This window comes from Mastigoproctus giganteus, chromosome 14 (genome assembly GCF_048544385.1).
Source record: "Mastigoproctus giganteus isolate SK-2022 chromosome 14, ASM4854438v1, whole genome shotgun sequence".
In the NCBI taxonomy this organism is placed as follows: domain Eukaryota; kingdom Metazoa; phylum Arthropoda; class Arachnida; order Uropygi; family Thelyphonidae; genus Mastigoproctus; species Mastigoproctus giganteus.
The window spans coordinates 87,247,676-87,268,941 of record NC_143588.1 but is presented as its reverse complement, the minus strand read 5'-3'; the positions used below and the strand labels follow the sequence as shown (position 1 = coordinate 87,268,941).

At 34.4% G+C, this 21,266-nt stretch overlaps 1 protein-coding gene across 8 annotated transcripts in view; it reads left to right on the top strand.

Moving 5' to 3' along the window:
- capt (adenylyl cyclase-associated protein 1) overlaps nucleotides 1-20,612 on the top strand; it is a 286,557-nt gene extending 265,945 nt beyond the window's left edge. For 6 of the 8 annotated variants that reach the window (XM_090389173.1, XM_090389170.1, XM_090389174.1 and 3 more), the window contains 5 exons: nucleotides 1,851-2,038; nucleotides 8,158-8,281; nucleotides 11,940-12,022; nucleotides 14,243-14,386; nucleotides 19,481-20,600. In XM_090389173.1, coding sequence (XP_090245299.1) covers nucleotides 1,851-2,038; nucleotides 8,158-8,281; nucleotides 11,940-12,022; nucleotides 14,243-14,386; nucleotides 19,481-19,561 — 620 coding nt within the window. In that variant the 3' untranslated portion in view covers nucleotides 19,562-20,600. Of the gene's footprint in view, nucleotides 1-1,850; nucleotides 2,039-8,157; nucleotides 8,282-11,939; nucleotides 12,023-14,242; nucleotides 14,387-19,480 lie in introns of all 8 variants that reach the window. The other 2 variants (XM_090389169.1, XM_090389168.1) reach the window with 2 other exon arrangements.
- Nucleotides 20,613-21,266: the final 654 nt, after the last annotated feature.

Sequence of the window (21,266 nt, the reverse complement as noted above, 5' to 3'; positions counted from 1 at the left end):
TTGTTGTGTTCCGTCGCAATGCAAAAGGACAAATTTTGTTTCGTTATTTATGTCAGGGATGTTGGATTTTTTTTATTTTTGTTTAGAAATTGCGAAAATGATGGGCAAATGCAAAAGAATTAAACAAAAAAATTTATCCAAAATTTAATTTATTCAAAAGTTTGAAAACGGTGCATCCATTATAATGTTAGTGACCAAACCATATGTGTCGTTGTAAAAAATAATGGGAAGTATTGTATTAGACATGCGAGTAGTACGTGATAAGTTTTTTTTTTTTTTTTTTTTTTATCTATCGTCGTACCTTTTAAGTAGGTTGCTGAACATTTTTCAATACAGCAAGTCCCCGACTTATGTAGTTCTGTTTATATTTTTTTAATTGATATTTTTATTGTTATTTATATTTTTTTTTTATGACTGAAGATTTTGGTGAAGGGGCACACATTTCACTATAATAACTTAAAAACCTACAGAATTCCAACTATTGGTATTATTGCAAATGCAATAAGATCGAGTTTACTACCCTTTTATAATTAGATGCACTAACAGAAAAATCCAGTAACCCAGAAAGTGCAAATTGTTTTTGTTCTATGGTCATGACCTCCAGAAATGTGTTTTAGTAAAATGTGTGCTCATGTGGTGTGATAATAGTGAGTTATCACTTTAACCCTGTGAAGTTCTTTTCAGAAAATTTAATTTTGACTGTTATCATGGTGCTGACTAAGAGAATAAGTGACAGCAGTACTAGTAAATATATCAAAAAAGAGGAAAGGGATCGAGTTGGATCAGAAAATTAAAATAATAAGGATGTATGAAAATAGCCAAACATTAACAAGTATCACACGGAATTCAGATTTGTCAGTGGCAGTGGTGAACACAATAAAGACAGAATATGAGAAGTGGTCAGCACCAATGAGGTCAACTGTAATAACCAAGGCTACAAAATACAAATCAGTTTTTACAGTACAATAACATGTGGTTTTTCTTCCTTTTATGTTTTCTTTTCTTATGTGCCACTCTGGCTACTTCACTGCTGTCCTCAGATAAAGTTTTTAATTGAACTAATTAAAAATATATAACTATTTTTCTTCATTCTTATGAGGATATTATGTGGTTTTTGTAATTTTGGCATATCAAGGATATAGTAGCAATATTTTTTAGTCATTTCCGAGTTACATAAAACTCGACTTAAGTAAGGAGTCCGGGAATGTATCTCTTATGTATGTTGGGAACTTAATGTATTTTTGGATTAATTGGGAAATCGATTATTTGGGAATTTTTATTTATTTATTTTTTTTTTTTACCATCTATCCCGGAAAATCGAGAGTCTACTGTATATTCAGAGATACAAACAAACTCGCCAATGAAGGTGCAAACAGAGAATCTGGTTGTTGTAGAATGCCAGACCTTGCTGAAATTTAAGACTTGACTTACAAGTGTGGCCAGAATATCAGCTCTACCAGCATTTTTGACTTATGATTGGCAGATTCAAATGTCATCATAGGAAGCATGTCCATGATAAATCTTAATGATCAGTGGTAAGAGCTGAATTAATTTAAAAAATTACTTTTAGGAGAGATGGGGTGTGGAAGAGTGATACAATTAAAATCAGATGATAAAGATTTATTTGAGTAAGAGAAACACTAATCAGATTTTATAAAAAAGTATCCAGTGTTAACTGTATAAGAATTGCAGTGTACTGCAATTTGCAGTTTTGTCTAATCAGTGACTAAAAGAAGCCAACTTTATATTTTCATTGTTTATAGCTAAGAAAAATTAATTTTTTATTTTTCTGTAATACACATTCAGTTTACTGTATATATTAAAATCTTTCTATTTTCATTACTATTCAGGGTTGAAGAAAGTCACATCAGAACAGCAAACTCACAAGAATCCTGCTCTTCGTATTCAATCTGCTATGCCATATAAAACTCCGCCAACAACAGCAAGGCCTTTTAAACCTTATACAAATGTATCTGCTCCCCAAGCAAAACCAATCAAACCTCCACGATTTGAACTGGAAGGTAAAAAGTGGTGTGTGGTGAGTTTATTCATATATTCTCATTATATAGAGTAGGTAGCTTTTATGTAGCAGAGCTCATTTATAATGAACAGATTTACTGTGTGAAAATTCATATGGTAGTGCAGAAAATCTTGTTAATTCAGTTCAGGCAACAAAAAAGTAAACTTCAGATTAAGTGGTTATGAATTCTCATGCATAGAACATGAAACTAGTTTTTATTAGGTACAAATACTTAACTTTTTATATATATCATTATCAGTTGGAAAAATGTGTAAGCTATATTTTAAAATTGCCTGATTTAACATGACAGAAAAAAAACAAAACTTTTTTTCTAAAAATTAGAGCAGTTGAGTGTTAAAATAAAGCAGAAGGGGTGCTTAATACTGTATTTTCTATTTCAAGAAGATCATTTCAAAAATTAATGCCACTATATTTCAGGATACACATCCAAAGAGGACTTGCTCCCAAAAGGAGAGGCAATCGCTGATGGCCATTACTAACTCATTGGATAAATTAGGGAATATTGTACATTAGAAGTACAAAATTCCCAGTGAAATGGATCTTTCTCCATAACTATGCTATGCCACCACCCACAGCTCTGCAGACCTAGTAGTGGTTAATGTTGTATATGGGAGGTTTGGTACATCCAGATTTTAGCTTATGGCCCTTAGATCCTTTTCTATGCAGCCTACAGAGTATTTTACTCAAATGCTAAAATTTCATGTGTATGAATTTTGATAAACCAAAAATGAAAGAACAGAGGAACTAGAAGGAAAGATGATTTAAATTTAACTTACATTTAACCTTTATCCAAAAATCAGTTGGAATGAAGAGGGAAAGTTTGTTTATATAGCATATGAATGGAAGAGATGAAGGGAAAGGGGTAATAAGTTGAAGTAAACACAAAAGCTTTAATATGGATGTAGTGTAAAGAGGCCTTCAATGATTTGCCTCATCACATTAGCAATTAGAAGTAAACAAAAGTGGCATGTATTAATCTGCATAGAAAAATGTAGAGAAACTTGTGGTGTTCCAAGAAACTGCAGATTTCCACATGACTTTGTAAGTGAAAAAGATCTTCTCAGAATTCAGTTTGTGTAATTCTCTGTTAAAGTGGTTGTGAAGCTAAAAAAAAAAAAAAAAGTAGTAGTAGTGACGTGTGATGCAAGAAAGCAAGTGTATGAGCTTATGCATAATCAGCCAGAAAAAAAAAGAAAAAAAAAAGAAAAAAAAAATCGCACCATTCCCTACAAATGCCTGTCCAGTTCCTCCTTAAAGTTATTTAACCTATCAACTTCCATGACAGATGGAAGTTTGTTCCAACAATTAACCACCCGCTGGCTAAAGGCAAATTTCCGCACATCCATTCTACATCTGTCTTTTCTTAATTTGAATTTATGCCCCCTTGGGTTCATAATCTAAACAAGTGAAAGGATCCCATCAGAATTCAGCGTGCTCAACCCATTCAAGGCCTTATACACCTCAATCAGATCACCGTGCAGGTGCCTAGTCTCAAGCCACTGCAATTTGCAGAACTTAAGCCTCTCTTGGTAAGAGGATCCCTTCATTCTCCACACCAATCTTGTTGCCCTTCTCTGTACACGCTCAAGCAAATCTACATCCTTCCTAAAATGAGGCCTCCAGACCTGTACGCAGTACCCAAGGCGTGGCCTGACCATTGGCTTATACAGAGGGACAATCACCTCCTTTTCCCTGCTAGCAAAATTCCTATATATCATTGACAAAACCCCATGACCTGCCCTGGCAGCCTGTCTGCATTGCTCAGAAAACTTCATATCTGACTGCACAATTACTCCCAGGTCTTTTTCATTTTCTACCACCTTAAGTGTAGCACCACACAGTTGGTACGTTTCTCTGGGGTTACTTCTACCCATACGCAGTACTTTGCATTTGTCAAGGTTAAACTTCAGTTGCCACTTCTTAGCCCATCTACCCAAATTTTCTAGATCCTGTTGCAGTAGCACACTGCCATTACTGTCATTAACAACCCTGCCAACCTTTGTATCATCTGCAAACTTCGACACTAAGCCTGATATACCTTCATCAATATCATTGATAAATATACAAAACAACAGCGGACCCAACACGGAACTCTGTGGGAGTCCACTAATAACATTAGTCCACGAAGAACAGCACCCATTGATTACCACCCTCTGTCTTCTCCTACTCAACCATCTTTTATCCATTGTAGCAACTTACCCTTAATACCATTCTGCTCCAATTTGTACAATAGTCTTTCATACACAACAGTATCAAAAGCTTTCCTGAAATCCAAATATATGATATCAAAATTATTTTTTGCATCCAGTTCCTTTGTAACCACATCATAATATCCTATCAAATTTGTCAGACAAGACTTTCCCTTAACAAACCCATGCTGTGTCTGAATTATTATTGCTGCAGTCTTGTCTAGATGATCCTGCAATGCATCTTTAACCAGTGACTCCATTATTTTACCTGGAAAAGAAGTTAAACTAACTGGTCTGTAATTACTCGTGTCACCCTTCGATCCCCCTTTGTGAATTGGGGATACATTTGCACATCTCCAGTCCGTGGGGACCTCCCCTGAGTCCAGGGATACTCTCATAATTATGGCTAAGGGTTTGCTTAGTTGCTTTGCCGCCTCCTTTAATATAACTGGATAGATCCCATCCACCCCAGGTGCCTTTCTTATGTTTACCTTCAACAATTTCTCCTCCACTTTGCTCTCAGTTATTACATAATCATTAAGCACCCTGCTACAATTTGATAACCTTCTGCCATTTTAAAACCTTAACTCCTAATGTGTGAATGTAGATACAAAATACTCTCAGTTTGTTTGCTATCTGAGCAGGATCATCAACAGTCGAACCATTGATATCAAATGGATCAATCAGATTCTTCCCCTTCTTTTTAGAGTTTATATAAGTAAAGAAATCATTGCTGTTTTTCTTAGCGTCCTTTGCTCTGATTTTGAAATCAGAATGAGCGTCCTTATTCTGATTTCTCATAATCTGCCTTCGCCTGCCTAACCTCCTTTGTGACCTGATTACAGACTAGCTTATATCTGCCATAGGCTTCTGAGTTGCTTTATAATTTATATGCATCCCATGCATTTTCTTCTCTGTCAAGAGTCTCATTAGTTTATTTGATAACCATTTAGGCCTAAACCTTGAACAGTATTTCTTAATAGGTATGAAACTTTTAGTAGCTTCCACGATTAATTCCTTGAATGCTTCCCAATTAGAATTTACTGTTGTTAACATCGTCAGTTTATCCCACTGTACAGAACTTAAAAACTTTCTGAGACCCCTGTACTCACCTTTATGGAAACAAAAACCCTTTGCTTTCCCCCCCGATGGTAATTATATCTTTAAGTAAATCTCACATCAGTACACTGTGATCACTGCCACCTAGTGGTTCCTTTAACTGCAAATTCTTAATACACAAATGATCACTGCTGATAACCAGATCAAGAGTATAACCCTCTCTGGTTGCCTCTCTAACATGTTGCTGCAGAAAACAATCATCCAATAAATCCACAAAAGTCTTACTAGTGTGTGAGTGACCAACCCACAAGTTCCAGTCAGTATCTGGGAAGTTAAAATTCCCCATTATAAGATGTTCTGATTTACTAGCCCACTATTTCTCTGTGCAATTGTTCATTGTACTCATTCGAGTCATTAGGCCTATAACACACTCTTACTCTTATTTTTGCTTTTGCAGTGCTTATGTTACACCAAAGTGACTCAACAGTGCACTGTTCATCTATATCAACTGGATGCACTTCTTTTGATTTTGTTTTTCTTAATTAACAACACAACCCCTCCTCCCTTCCTATCCTGTCTCTCCTTTCTGTACACATTGTACTCCCCAAATTCCAGTTCTGCATTTCTTATATCTGTGTGACACCACGTCTCTGATATCCCAACAATATCCGCCTTTGATGTCTTGACCAACACTTCAAATTCCTCAAATTTATTTACTACACTTCTAGCATTGGTATACATGCACCTATTCTTATTCTTAGTCAACCTAACACATCCTATATACCCACCTGCTTAATGATGACTGCCATCAGTCCCTGAAACCCCCACCACCCCTCGCTCCAGGTCGCTACTTATTCTAATAGAAGTTGTGCAAGAATCACCTTCACCTCTGCCTGTGGCTACTTTTAACGTTTTAGTCTGTGAATTCCCCCAAGCTAGCAGTTTTCCAACCCTCCTAACACTGACTCGATAGCATCAGCAAATATTCTTTCACCCTTTCTATTTAAATATATCCCATCCCTGTAGAAGCAGTCTCTCCTGTTAACAAGCACAGACCATGCTGAAATAAATTCTACCCCTTGAGCCTTGCACATTCCCTCCAGGTGGTTTACTTGTTCTTTGCTTGTGAATGATATAAGGTGGTTTTTTTTCTGAATCATATCATGAAGGAAACAAAGTTTGTGATGAGGGTAGGATTTCAAAGATTGGACTATTGAATACATAAAAAAAAAAAAAAAAAAAAAAAAAACTTATTTTATTGCGAGAAAGCTTTTATACTTCCTGGGCACTATATACTTCTTTTTATTTGTCATGTTTGCAGTTATTGCTCTTTTATATCTTATCTTTCTATAGTGAATATTATGGCTATATTGGTTTTATGTTTCCCTGTAGTATGTATGCATTCTTTTCCTACTTTGGTTTCTTTTAATAATTTTATGTATATAAATAATATTTTTGCTGATGCAGCTAAAGCTTAGCTTTCTCGCATCTTTTGGCCTACACTAATATCAGCTTTCTAAATTGTCTTTGCTGGAATGCTTTCAGAACAATACTAAATGTTGTGTAATACATTTGATTACTAAAACTTTTGATTATTGTTTAATAAATTTTCTTGAAATCATTTCTTAAAACTGGAATTGTCCATTTCCTTGTGGTAATCACCAGATTTTCTTCTGGCCTGAAAATGCATTTCTGTGTCAGGAACAAAGCCTGATTCACTTTCAGCATATAAAATTATTAATCTTGCTTGTGGAGGCCTTAAAGCCTCCGAATAATTTTTGCTAAAAATGTGTTTCTACTGTCTGTGATGGTAGAGGCTTGTGATACTTTTTGTATGACCAGATTTAAGCTTGATAATAACCGTTTCTCTTCAGCTTAGTATTATTAGCCTGTAGGTATATCAGTCTCTAAATCATGATGTCATCTCTTTCAAGTAAAGCACAAGTACATTTGTGTTTACTATAAACAAATGCAGTTCTATTCAAAATTCTTTGAAGCCAAAATTAGGGGGCTCTTCATTTATTTTTATTACTTTTACTATACTGGGGAATTCCATTCCTTTAATAGAAATTTCACTTTAAAATGATGGGCTGAAAAAAAGTAATCATACTTCCAAAACCATGCATGTTTGCCAATATTTGATGTTGTTTTCAGCAAGGTGAAATAATGTTCTAGGTCATCATCAGAAACTCCAGTTAATATGTCAGTATGGCTTCCAGTTATATTTATTCTCTCCAGTACTTTCAGCTTTGAGTTTGAAATAAATGTTGATAATCAGCTTTTTTGTTAGCCCTGGTAACTTAAAACCCTTTGCCAAACACTTTGAATGGACCTCCACTCATCTAGTCGTCTTTAACACAAGCAAAAGTTTATTACACATCCAAATGCACTATTTGCATTAAATTGAGTTTTTACTATCTTTTTCTTTATATAAATTATAATCTCATCAAGATGTTACCTAAAATGCCATTACTTCTAATTATATATATATGAACTGAATTTTAGTAGGACTTGTAAACTAAGTAACAGCATATTTCTGAACATCAAACTCATCTGTGGTGTTGATTGAATAGTTCACTAATACCCAAACTATACACTATAAATTTCTAAAGTGAATAAAATAAGACACAGAACATGATTCTTGGGAAGGTTTCCAGATGTGAACAAGATGATATGAAAGGATAGTGTGAATTTGATTGACATCATCAAATGTGCTGTTTCAAAAAACTACTACAACCAAGTAGTCAATGTGGCAACCTTTTGAAGTGTATGTGAGAAATTTTCTAGATTTATGAGGTTTTTATATATTTAAATTTTTAAAAACATATAGTTATATATGTACACATTATTATTATTTTTTTTAAATAGGATTATCAGGTTGGTAATAAGAATATCATCATTTCGGAAACTGAAATGAATCAGTCTGTTCACATGTATCAGTGTACTGATAGCATAGTCATAGTTAAAGGCAAGATCAACTCCATAACTCTAGGTAAATAATAAATATGAAATATTGGAGACTAGTGTTTTATAATATTTTTCACAATATGGTTATAGTTTTTCTGTTGCTATTGTGTGGTATGCACAGATACGAACTCGTGATAATTTACTGCAGCTAGAACTGTGATCTTGAGAACTTTATTTGATTTCTTTATTGCAAGGTGATATATTTACTTTTTATTATATTGTACAATTTCATCACATGAAGATGCAAACTGATCCAAGCATTCATTGCTGTTTATTTCTGATCAAACTGAAAATTACATCATTCTGTGATCCATGCTGCAAAAGAATGATACAAAGATCACACTGCTGGTTTGCCATGCTGCTGGTATGCTGCATATGCAAAAATGCAAAAACCACAATATGCAAATATGCAAAAACCACAATATGTAAATATGCAAAAACCACAAGCATGGCTGCTGCCATGCTTGTGGTTTTTGCATATTTGCTGCCACTGATGTCTGCTCTACTTCCTTATTTTTTATTTTCACTTAATTTTGCTCTTATTTCTGCAGTCTAATTTTTGATTCATTTGGATTTAATTAGAATTATATATATAAATAACACTGTGCTGCCACTTTATTAGGTACACCTACCTGGTAGCATGTTGAGCCTCCTTTAGCCTTCAAAACAGCCTAAATTCATCTAGGCTTGGATTGAATCTCAAGGAACTGCGTGTGTCACGCAGTTCCTTGAGATTCGACAGAGGTGTAGGCCTGCAGCGAACAGCCCTTTCCAGCTCATCCCAAAGATGTTCAATAGGATTGAGATTCAGGGAACTGAGCGGGCCACTGCAGCAAAAAAAGTCATTGTCATGTTCCTGGAACCATTCCATAGTGATTCGGGCTTTGTGCACTGGCGCATTATCCTGCTGGAAGTAACCATCTGACTGAAGATAAACTGTCAACATGAATGGATGCACTTGGTCAGCAATGATGTTAAGGTAAGATGTGGCATTCATTCAGACATGAATCCATTGAATACCCATTGAATCTATGGGTATCAATGGACCCAATGTGTGCCAAGAAAACATTCCCGACACCATAACACTGCCCCCACCACCTTGCACAGTAGTCGTCAGACATGACGGGTCCATGGGTTCATGTTGTTTTTGCCAAATTCTGAGCCTTCCATCAACATGATGCACCAAGAACTTCGACTTGTCAGACCAAGCAACTGTTTTACAATCCTCGATAGTCCATTGCTGGTGTTGCTGTGCCCACAGGAGGCATGCTCTCTTGTTCTTTATTGATAACAAAGGTATGTGATGTGGCCTTCGGCTGTTTTAGTCCATTTGCGACTAGTGGTCCATTGTGATATTTTGTTCTGTGCACCAATGTATTCTGACATGATGTGCGACATTGTGGCCTGTCTGTTTGCTTGCATAATTCTAACCATCCTCCTCTAACCTCTCTCATCAACAAGTGATTTTCTCCCACAGGAGTGCTTTTGAGAGGGTGTTTTCTGTTCGTTGCACCATTCTCGATACACCCTTGAAACTGGTGTGTGAAAAGTTCAGGAGAACTGCTGTTTCGGAGCTGCTTTGTCCAGCAGATCTTGCACCTACTACCATGCCACCTTTGAAGTCCATTAGATCACTCCTTTTCCCCATTCTTGCTACCGTTTATACACTTAACTGATACTAGAAAGGTTCTGCTGCATTTATATCCATAACTGTGGTCATGTGACTTGCAACTTTGTGGGACAAACCATTTGTGTGCACAGCAGGGGTGAACCTAATAAAGTGGCAGCACAGTGTATACATAATGGCCAAAAAGACATAATTATTATATTGGACTTGAATTTCTGTAGTTTGATGTAATTTTCAGAAAATACATACCAAGGAAGGTTGTTCCAGGGAACAGAGGTAGTGGTATAAATGAGAAAAGGTTGGGTCAGTAAGTTCTCCAACTTAATGACCTAAGAAAAGAAAATTAGAATTACAGATACTAATTCAGAATCGTGCTCATGAAATAGCTCTATAAAAGGCATGCATTGGAGACAATTGAACTAGATTATTGAAGAATTGAGTTAAGTCATTAAGTTCATTTAAGATGATTTGAATCACTTGCTCACTCACTAGCAATCATTACTTTTGTGCCACATAAATATTGAGCAAAATCTTTTATTTGTTCTTCTAATTAATAATTACAAAAAAGGTCCACTTAACAGTCCTGCACAATTATGTCAGTATTTTGAACATCCCTTGGAATTCATTTTCAGTCTAGAGGGTTCAGTCTGCTCCACAACTAGATACTTGCAATACTGATGAAATAATCGATTCATATTGCCCATATGAGGCAATACTCTCTGGTCTTGAAAACAAGTCCCAAAGCATATTAGAAACGTTGCCATAATTATACAGGATGGTAAACTACTCCCCTCTTAACAAAAGGCGAGTACACAATTTTTAAAACATCAGTAGGCTCTTTTATTTAAATTATCAATTTCTCATGCTCTCTAAAATTTGCCCATGTTTCCTGTTACCTACTATACGAGAATTCCTCATTTTCACTTTAATTCTATATATTCTTAAACCAGGAATTAGCATGGTTTACACTTTCCACCATATTCTGCTGTTAGTGCTGTTCAATGAATAAATAATAAAGGAGAAAATAAAAGAGAGGGACAAGTCAAAAGCAATGTGTTACTGTATTCTAAAATCTTTTACAAGGGATATTTTAAGATATCTTTTAACAAGGTGAGCCAAGATTTATTAAAGATGATTATAAAATGCAGTTTATAAATGAAATCCTACAATTTTATAAAAATACAGGATTTGTGCACAAAATGCTGAAATAACTTTAATAAAGTTATTTCAGTGTTATGTATGAATGGAACTGTATTGGAATGTCTTTAGGCAAGGTATGATCTACCTTAGAGAGTCATAAAGTTAATTTGTAGAGTGACCACACCTGCTTAACATTTATCATTACTATAGTCTTCAACTTATATGTCATGTCTCAAAAAGGATTTGCTAAACAAATTTTATTCAGGTGTGTATTTTTTTTTTTTTTTTTTTTATCACCACTGATGTTTTGCAATAACAAAAGCATTAGCAAAGAAACTGTTTCTTTTACAGAGTAATATTTGAGTAATATTTACTGTTAATGTTGTTTCTTTACTAAGTAGGACTTTAAAGATTAAAATTATCAATGGAAACAACTAAATTTTATTTGTTTATTCCTTTTATGTGTATTTTGTTACATTATTATATAAAATAATTGCTTGTTGAAATATAAATTAAATAGTATATAGACATATCAGAAATCTTGGTTTCTTAAATATTTTTTATTTAAATCCAATAGTCGAAATATATAATAATCTTGATGCTGCCACCATTTTGTGGATGTCAGCTTATTGGATTTCTATTGTAATTTGAAATAATTTGAGTATACCAAGTATTTTGGATCCCTGTAGCTACTGATGAGGGAGCCATTAAACTCTTGGTATGAAATTTTTCCATTGGTTAATTAAATTATCTCAAATCTTGTAATATGGAACTACAATGTTTAGTTTAAAATGCAGTACCTTTATTTGAAGAAAACAATATTTAAGCTTTATTTTGATCAGATTGAAATAGTTTTCATTTATAATGACTTTGAGATTGTTTTTGTAATATAATAATCACGGGTTCTCATTTTTAGATTCCTGTAAAAAGACATCAATAGTATTTGATGATATAGTTTCCTTTGTGGAGTTTATCAACTGCCAGAGTGTCCAAGCTCAGGTATGGTATGGTGCGTGTGTGTGTGTGATTATTTATATACTCAGTGGCCCCTGAAATAGGATCCACCTCTATAGTGGTGAAAGAATTATATATAATAAAAGATAAGTTGTCACTTTTAGGAGTACTGAACATGCTAGCTTATTCACAGAAGTATTGTTCAAAAATGTTGCCCCTAACATGTGCAACATTTTTAAACTATTAATTGTACCAAGTATGAGAAAATGCTGTGATCTGTCAGAGTTTGAAATAGAAATAATTTTTTGTACCATGTTGGGATGGATACCCCATCTCTGAAACAGTATCTAGTGAGCTGTTCCAGAAATGTTATGGTGTTATTTGAGGTTGTTAAAGTACAGGGTGTTTTATTCATCTGAAGTATTATTTAGAAACAGAAATTAACACTTGAATTGTATTTAGCAGTGTTGGGAAATTCATACCTCAGCATGTTTAACGCGTCCACATTTATGTGACACACTGTAGTCTGAGTGTGAAGTTGCAAAGGACATGCTGCTCCACTGTTTTATCTGACGCAGAAAATTTCATCTTTGATTGCATTCTTCAATTCAGGAACAGTCTGTGGATTGTTCTGAAACACTTATTATTAGAGAAAACCCCAGAGATAAAAATCACATGTTTAAGTTGGACATCAGAGTCAATGCCAGTCCTCTGTGATACATCTCAGGGTATCAGTTACAACCAAATCTCCAAACTTTTCTCTACAGAGATATAGTATAAAATATTTTAAACTTGTGAAACTACAGAGAAAAGAAAGTGTAATGAATAAAAAATCACTCTGTATATGCAGATTGACAAACTGAAGACAAGACAAGCAGTCATCACATGCACAGTATCTGAATGATAGTTCTAAGTGAAGAACATCCACAGGAAGTGGATGTTCTTAATAAGAGGACAAAGTTTAGTGCATGCTGGTGATGGTTAGGTATCTCCACTGTCACCAGCATGCACCAAATGATTTGTTCTACTCAGAATACAGCAGTAGTAGTCCAGTATACATCTGCTGGTTAAGGTTATAACAACAAATGTCCAAGTTGACAACTTGGCTAATTCTGCATGACAACTGCAATTCATGTGGGGTCCGATGAATAATTTCCTTTGGCACCATGCTGGTGGTAGACGTCACATACATGGTTTAGATGATCAGGTAGGTGGCAATGGTACCATCTTGGCATTGAATTGTGCAACTAGACTAAATGTGCAGATAACGGTTTCACAACATTTGAGAGACTTCATCCTCCTTCCCTTGTTCATCAGCTCCCTAATTATCATCCCCATTGAACATTAATGTGATTGAAGGAGGGTGAACTCATCTGACCTAGTGATTGTTTTTTTACTTTCATAAAGGGTTTTTTTTTTTTTTTTAAGCTTGGTAAAATTGTTTCACTAAGGACACTTGTTGTTCTGCTGTTGTGTAACCATCTTTAACCAGTACTGCTTTAGTGAAGCTGGGAGCATCCATGGTATAGTTTCCTTTGTGGAGTTTATCAACTGCCAGTGTGTTCCAGCTCAGGTGTGTGTATGTGTGATTAGTTATATACTCAGTGGCCCGTGAAATAGGATCAACCTCTGATGAAGGAATTATTCCAGCATAATAAAAGATGAAGCTGTGTCACTTTTAGCAGTACTGAACATGCTAGCTTATTCACAAAAGTATTATTCAAAAAAAGAGCATCCATGACTTCTAAGACCCCAAACACATTGAAGTATGTCATGTACTTCAATAAATATGTAGTTTAATTTTGAGTCTGTGTTCTGTCTGCCAGTCTCTTGCATGTAAAATCTTTAATGTATAGGAGGCAGCATGTGGCCTCCTGATGTTTTAGTGTGGGTCCCAAGTGTTCTCACCTTTTACAAGTTAAATGTTAAACCCTATATGAAAATAATGGTAAACATAATACTTCAGAGATACACTAATATAAAATTCATAATTTATATGATCCTTTATCAATGTGAAAGTCCCAAAATTGTGTATTTTAATTGTAAAAATATTTATTTCTCTCAGTAATGCCACTGCTGTGTTATGTGCATACCATTGGCATTTCTCTGAGTTTGACACTGCTAATCTATAGCATGCTAAATTTTAAAATTTATTTATGATTTAGTTGAGTACCTTTTCAGAATGTAATTGCTATAGTTTTTTTTTTTCTTCCCCCACCCCTACTGCTGTATATAATTTTAGTTATGTTTTTTTTTTGCTTCTAGAGTATGGGTAAAGTGCCAACAATTACTATTGATAAAACAGATGGTGTTCAGATGTTCCTAAGTGGACAGTCCTTAGACGTAGAAATAGTTTCTTCAAAGTCATCGGAACTTAATGTTTCAATACCACAAGCCAATGGTGATTATGTAAGTATTCTGTGTGCAGTTTTATTGCATTTATTTTGTGAAAGAAAGGATATTAGAGTCTTCTGTATAATTTTGTACATTCATTTTTAGTATATCTATAAAACCTTGCAGTTATCACACGCACAAATTATTTTACAAAAATAATGGACAGGGAAAAGTAATATTCATTTCCTGCATTTATACTTTATGTAAATTCTTTATTTTCTTTTTGTTATCTCATTTGATGAGAGTAGGAATAGCTAAATGGTGGGGAGGACAGTAGTCACTATTCTGCTTGTAAGCTTAAATTGGTAAAATGTATAAATAAAAACAAGATCTGAAATTCTTTTAAGTCAGCAAATAGGAATTCCAAAAGACTACCAATATCCATTTGGTGGCTGATGTATTTTGCTAACATGAACAAACTAACAGATCTTTCACAATTGCAAAACAATTATAACAGGTATGCTTCAACGATTTCATTTATGTGTTTCAGTTAGCATTTAATATTTTGACATTGCAGCTACACCTTGTAATTATATTTACTGCTAAGAGTAACATTCCCAAGGAAGCAGACATGAAAAACTTTCAAAAGAACTAATGTAGTGCTTTGGATGAAATGCAGGAACTCTATTTTAAGACAGCCCCTATAAGCTTTTGTGCCTATGTCTCCGATGGGTTTAATTACATGGAGCAGTGTGAAACCTGATTACTCCAAGTTCTGATCTGCATGTAGAATTTCGAATGACTAGTGGTGGTACTGTGTTGTGAGAGATTTGCACTTTGTATTTTTCAGAGCTAGTGGTTGTCAGCACATGGTATTCACAATTACTTACCTCCAAACTAATTTATTTTAAAGTACAGTGGACTCTTGATTTTCTGGGATAGATGGTAAAAAAATATTCCCGGGTAATCAATTTCCCGGTTAATCCAAAAATACAGTAAGTCCCCAATATAGGATAGAGATGTTCCAGGACTTCTTGCAGTTGAGAGTAGTAGTTAAGTAGAGTTTTACATAACTCAGGAATGATTAATAAAATATTGCTACTATATGTTTGATATGCCAAAATTATAAAAAAAACATATCCTCAGAAGCATGAAAAAAAAAAAAAAAAAAAAAAAAAATATATATATATATATATATTTTTTTTTTTAATTAGTTCAATCAACATTATTATTATTATTAGCCATATAGTGCAAGGAAGCCAGAGGCTCATGCTGCACCAGCCAAAACAAATTTTTGAGTTTCCGAAAGAGAGAGAGAGAGAGAGAGAGAGAGAGAGAGAGAGAGAGAGAGAGAGAGAGAGAGAGAGAAGTAAAAGGGAATCTCCAAGAAAGAGGAAAATGATGATATCCAGCTCAGAACCTTGGATGTGCCAAGCCCATCACCCAAATGTGAGCCTTTGCAAGAATGCCTTGCACATTCAAATCGCACACTACCATTAAGATAAAAACATAAGGTGCTGCATTTGCAAAATTTAATCAAAACTGAGTGAATTGCATAACAGTTATCATTCCTCTTACTGTATTATAATTTCTGAATGACTTTCTCTCCACTTTGAAGTTTATTGCTGTACAGATAGTTTATTATCTATGTACTAATCTATAGCTCAACTTTAATATAAAAGTGCCAATACACATGCCAATACAAATTAACTTCAAGGTCAAAGTCTAGATTGAGGTGGGGGGGGGAAACTAACTTGTCCCAGTAAAAATCTGGAATTCTGATTTTTAAAATTTGTAGGTTGGCAAGTAAGAATGCCAGACAGGTGAATATTAGCTAGAGTATGTATCCAACCCGACACTTTAATTCTTGTTTTCACAATGAGAAAATTCCAATCCAAACCATCAGATAGTTTATTATCTAAAATGCACAATTCATTTTTGCGCATTTTAACATAGTTTTATTCTTCATATTTAGAAGTGCCTGAGTGGTTAATAAAAAGACATTTGGTGTTAGCATGCTTGATAAGATGTTTAATCTGAATTCTTTGCTACCGTTCTCTGTTGTTCTGTTGTATTTAAATGTAAATTTAAGATCCCAATTTTTAAAAGGAACTATTTAATAACAAATTAAATTGCTATTTCATTTTTTGCTTTTTACTCACTGTTTTGACTGTATGCTATTCACAAAGCTAAACCTAGCCTCAAAAAACTAATATTGTCTAACTGTGAATTATACCGAACTTTTTTTTTTTTTAATCAGTATTCTATTTAATAATTTCTTCAGGTGTTGTTTTTGTTATATTTGCCTATCTTGCCTACAAAAGATTAACTCAAACTTAATATTCACTAAACTTTTTTTTTTTTTTTTTTTTACATATGGAATTTTTATTGTACTAATATTTTCTTCTAGCAACTTTATGGTATCTTTGTCACAACTTTTTTTTTTTTTTTATTATTATTATAAATTCACAGTATAATATATAGGTATGCAAATGAATGGAATATTATTAATGCCTTCATAAAACTACTCATTCCTCTCCTGAAGTCTGCTGATTATTTTTAATAACTATTCTAATAGTTAAAATGCAAAGCAAGTAAAGTGAGTGTTAATTTCTTTTATAGAGATAATTGGTGTAATTTCAGCATCATAAGACTAACTAAATGCAGGAGACATTTGTATAAAGTGAGCACAGAAATTATTTTGCAAAAATCTGAGTTTGGCTACATGCTGCAGTGTTGTAAAAGCCCGAGGTGAGGTGAGGAAGGTGTTCATGGCAGTAAGTAGTGTAGAAGTCATCACTAAACTTAATTGGGTTTGCAGTAAAACGTGAGGTGCATTTGTTTATTGCAGGAGCAAACAGTTTTTCTGCAAAATTAAGAAGAAAATATGTAGTGTTTTAAACTTCTACTTTTTTATGAAAAATTGAGCCAGAACTTCATATTAGAGACCATAAAAAGAGGGTCTCCAAGATTGTAGCTTTGGCTCAATTTTTCCAAAAAAGCAAACTGTATTTTGTATACATTGAAGCAGGTTTCTTAAACCTTATGTAGCTGGAGACAGGTTTTCCAAATTTTTTTATTTTGGGGGGGGCTACTGAAAAAATCAAATACATATAAGAAAACAAACTAAATTTTTGGTCATTATTATTATATACTGTAAGTCAGCTATTAACTTTATAGTTTCTAAATATCATGTAGCAAATTTATGTTCAGGAGAAAAAGAGAACAGTTTTATGCTCAAATCTGGTTCAGCATTCAGTTTATTTCTATACTTGTTTTTGAAGAAAACCCAACAAGAGAAACAGTTTCACACTTACATTACAACTTATCATGTTCACACACAAGCACATTCGTGATCCTTCTATTATCATTCCACATTAATGTGCAATAATAATATTATTATTGTAGGATCATGCAATTACTTGTATATTTTCTAAGTCCCCTTCCCCCATGGAAGTACCAGCCTTAGTCCACACTTTGGGAAATGCTGCTTTTAAGGCAGAGGTGTGGATTATCTGATCTGAATCCATGTGTTTAATATACCAAATGCACCAACCCAGACTGTAATAGGTGAATTTAGTAAGCCATCTGTATTCAGTGATAGAGACATTTTGGTGGTGAAAAATGACAACCACTATGCTCAAGCATGAAGGATTAAACAAATTAATTAGGGCATCTACACTGATGAGCCAAAACTTTATGACCACCTGCCTAATATGATGTTGGTCCTCCACGTGCAGCCAAAACAGCTCGTACCCGGCGAGGCATGGATGCTACAAGATTTCTAAATGTGTCTTGTGGTATCTGGTACCAACACGTAACCAGCAGATCCTTTTCCTGTAAGGTCCTTAGTTGAGACACCGCAGATCAGAATTACTGTTTCAACAACAAACCACAGATGCTCGATGGGATTGATGTCTATGGAATTTGGAGGCCAGGGCAATACCTGGAAGTCTTCCTCGTGTTTCGCGAAGCAGTCTCAAATAATCCGGGCGGTGTGGCATGGTACATTATCCAGGGAGAAGACCGTTGCCATGAAAGGGTGTACCTGGTCAGCAATGATGTTTAGGTAGGTGGTAGGCATCAGAGTGCCCAGCACATGGATGACTGAACCCAGGGGTATCCCAGCAGAACATCGCACAAAGCATGACACTGCCACCACTGGCTTGTTTTCGTCCCATGGTGCAACAGGAAACGTGATTAATCAGACCGGACTACCTTCTTCCAATCACTCAAGGTTCAGTTTCGGTGCTCACATGCCCATTGTAGGCGCTGTCTCCAGTGAACCGTGGTTAGCATGGGCACTTAGAGCAGCCTGCAGCTAGGCAACCCCATTTTCACCAGGGTTCGATGTACTGTGTTATGATGCATTACTCCCATCACCAGCATTCCAATTATCAGCGAGTTGCACCACAGTGGTCCTTCTGTTGCCACGTACCATCTGGGAGAGCCTTCACTCACCTGGAGCATCGATGATCCATGGTCCAATACCTCACCTGGCGGTTCATGGGTTTTCCTTCCTCAGACCACTTTCAAAAGGTACTAACTACGGCTGACCATGTCATGGCGAGATGAGCCAGTCATCTCGCCATTACAATTTGGCCTTTATATAGAGCTCAGTATCAGGTGTTTTTTGTACCATTTCTGTTCTTCGTGTATATTTAGGTGGTAGGTATTTCTTCCACTATGCTGAAAAGTGGCTGGACTTTTTTTTTGTAAAAGGCCTGTTGCATATGTGTGAGAAGTAGATGAATATTTTAGGATGCACATTACATGTTAACTACTATTTCAAAAAAGGTCAGCTCTGATTCTGAATAATAGGTGTAGTCCAGAGCTTTTCCAACACCCCTCATACTTACATTCCATGAACAATTCTTTTAACAACCCAAATATTCTCAGTTCACTGAAAGAATAAACAGAGAGGAGAATCATGTAAGGAGCAAAAGAAGACAATGAATCAATAATAGAAGTCAGTAAACAAAATGACAGACTTCATCATAAGGAAAAAGCAATCACATTTTCAAGTTGGACTCGTGGAAGACTGAAATGAGGAACAATTCTTGGAAAAGTGAAATATGTATTAACAGCAAAAAATGGATAGGTTTACGTTCAGTTGCTTTACATAGTATAGATTTTTTTTTCTTACGTGTTTCTTCTTTTTTCCTATAGGTGGAGATTCCTGTTCCTGAACAGTTTAAAACAACAGTGGTAGGCAAAGCTTTGAAGACTGTTGTTATTGAAAAGAATTAAATGCCTGTAAAACTTGCCATCATTTGGAATTAACTAATGTAAGGGGAATTGAATGATTTAAGGAAACTGCTTATGTGGACAGAATATTGCCTTGTAACATTCTACTTTAACTTTGGTTAGTTCTTGATTATAAAAGCATTGATTGCATAGGAAAATTATAAAAATTTAATTAAATGCTGGTTCAACAAGATAAAACTGCTGATAGCGTATCAATAGTTTTGTTGGAACTATACTATATGTGTAAACCTTTGTTCACTAAGTTAATGTCCTAACAGGTGTCCCAATTTGTTTTTTATATATATGTTGCTACTGCCTATGTGCTTTTAATTTTTTGAAAGGCATAACAAATATAAAATAATGTAGATAGTTGTCAGATGTGAATTATTTTGCATTACTTACCGGGAAGCCTTGTTGTCTAAATGCTTCTGCAGATGAGCCTGTTACTTGTATGTGTGTGTGTGCAAGCATATATCGAACTGAGTGTAGATTAAAAATATTCCTTTAAAATAGCACTTGGTAACAGACTAATGCAAGCACTAAGGCCTGTCTTTTTGGCCTCTGGGAGGCTTTTGATTATCATTGTGGTCTTTGCCATTTCTATATATTTGATCAGGAAAATAGCTTTTTGTGTTCTTAAGCAGTATAGATTTATACGAATCATATTTGTATACATTTTGTTTGTGGTTAACATATACATCAAGTATTATATCGATACAAATAGTTTTTAGGTAAACTTTATAAACTTTCCCAGTGATAATATGCAAAACCAACTACTTTTTTTTTTTTTTCCCCCTCCACTTTACATATACACACACATTTGTATATATTGAAGAAAGTCTGAATTGAATGTTGTTAGTTTCAACATGAGCTGATAGCCTGATTAAGGTTTATATTTTAAGGAAGTAAAAGAATTTCTTGCATTTGAAGACTATGGGACAAAATCTTAAATATCTGTTAATAAATAAAACAGATTGAGTAATTTACTGGAATTGCTTCATTTGCAAAAATTTCTTATGCAGGATATTTGTTAGTATATTTATATCTGAAATATACTTGTTATTTCTCTTACAGCTATTTGTGCAACATTTATTTTTTAATGTTGTAAGACAACTGTAAAGTATTCATTACAGTATACTGATATTAAAATATACATTAGTTTTAGCAATTTGCTAAAATAATATATTTTTTTTGTTTTAAGAACATAACCTGGAAGGCAATAAAACCCTTCATAAGATTTTGTTTCCTGTACTTATATAAAAATTTACCAGTCGAATTGATGAGTCAAAATTTTACTTCTTGCAGTGTTGCATATAAATAAAATGAATTTTTTTAACTATCTTTGTTTACATTTGTTTTATTTTTTATTTTCTTTTAAATACCATTTATGTTTACACATGCTACGTACAGTCTCCCAAAGTAGAAAACAGCAAATACGTATTATTATAATATAAAGTAATTGTAACAGCAGGCCTGATCATAATCTCAACAAAATCAAACTTAGGCCAAGTAAATTTAAACAAAAAAAGAAAAATTGGAGAATGATCTTTGATTGAATATTGTATATATAAATATATGTAGGCTAACATATGCTCTTGCAATTAACACCTTTGCTGCCAGCTTGACCTACAACCTTTATGAACAAAATTCAAAAATTATGGGATTTAGCCAATCTTGATTGGGACAGAGACATTTTTGGCTTTCTTCT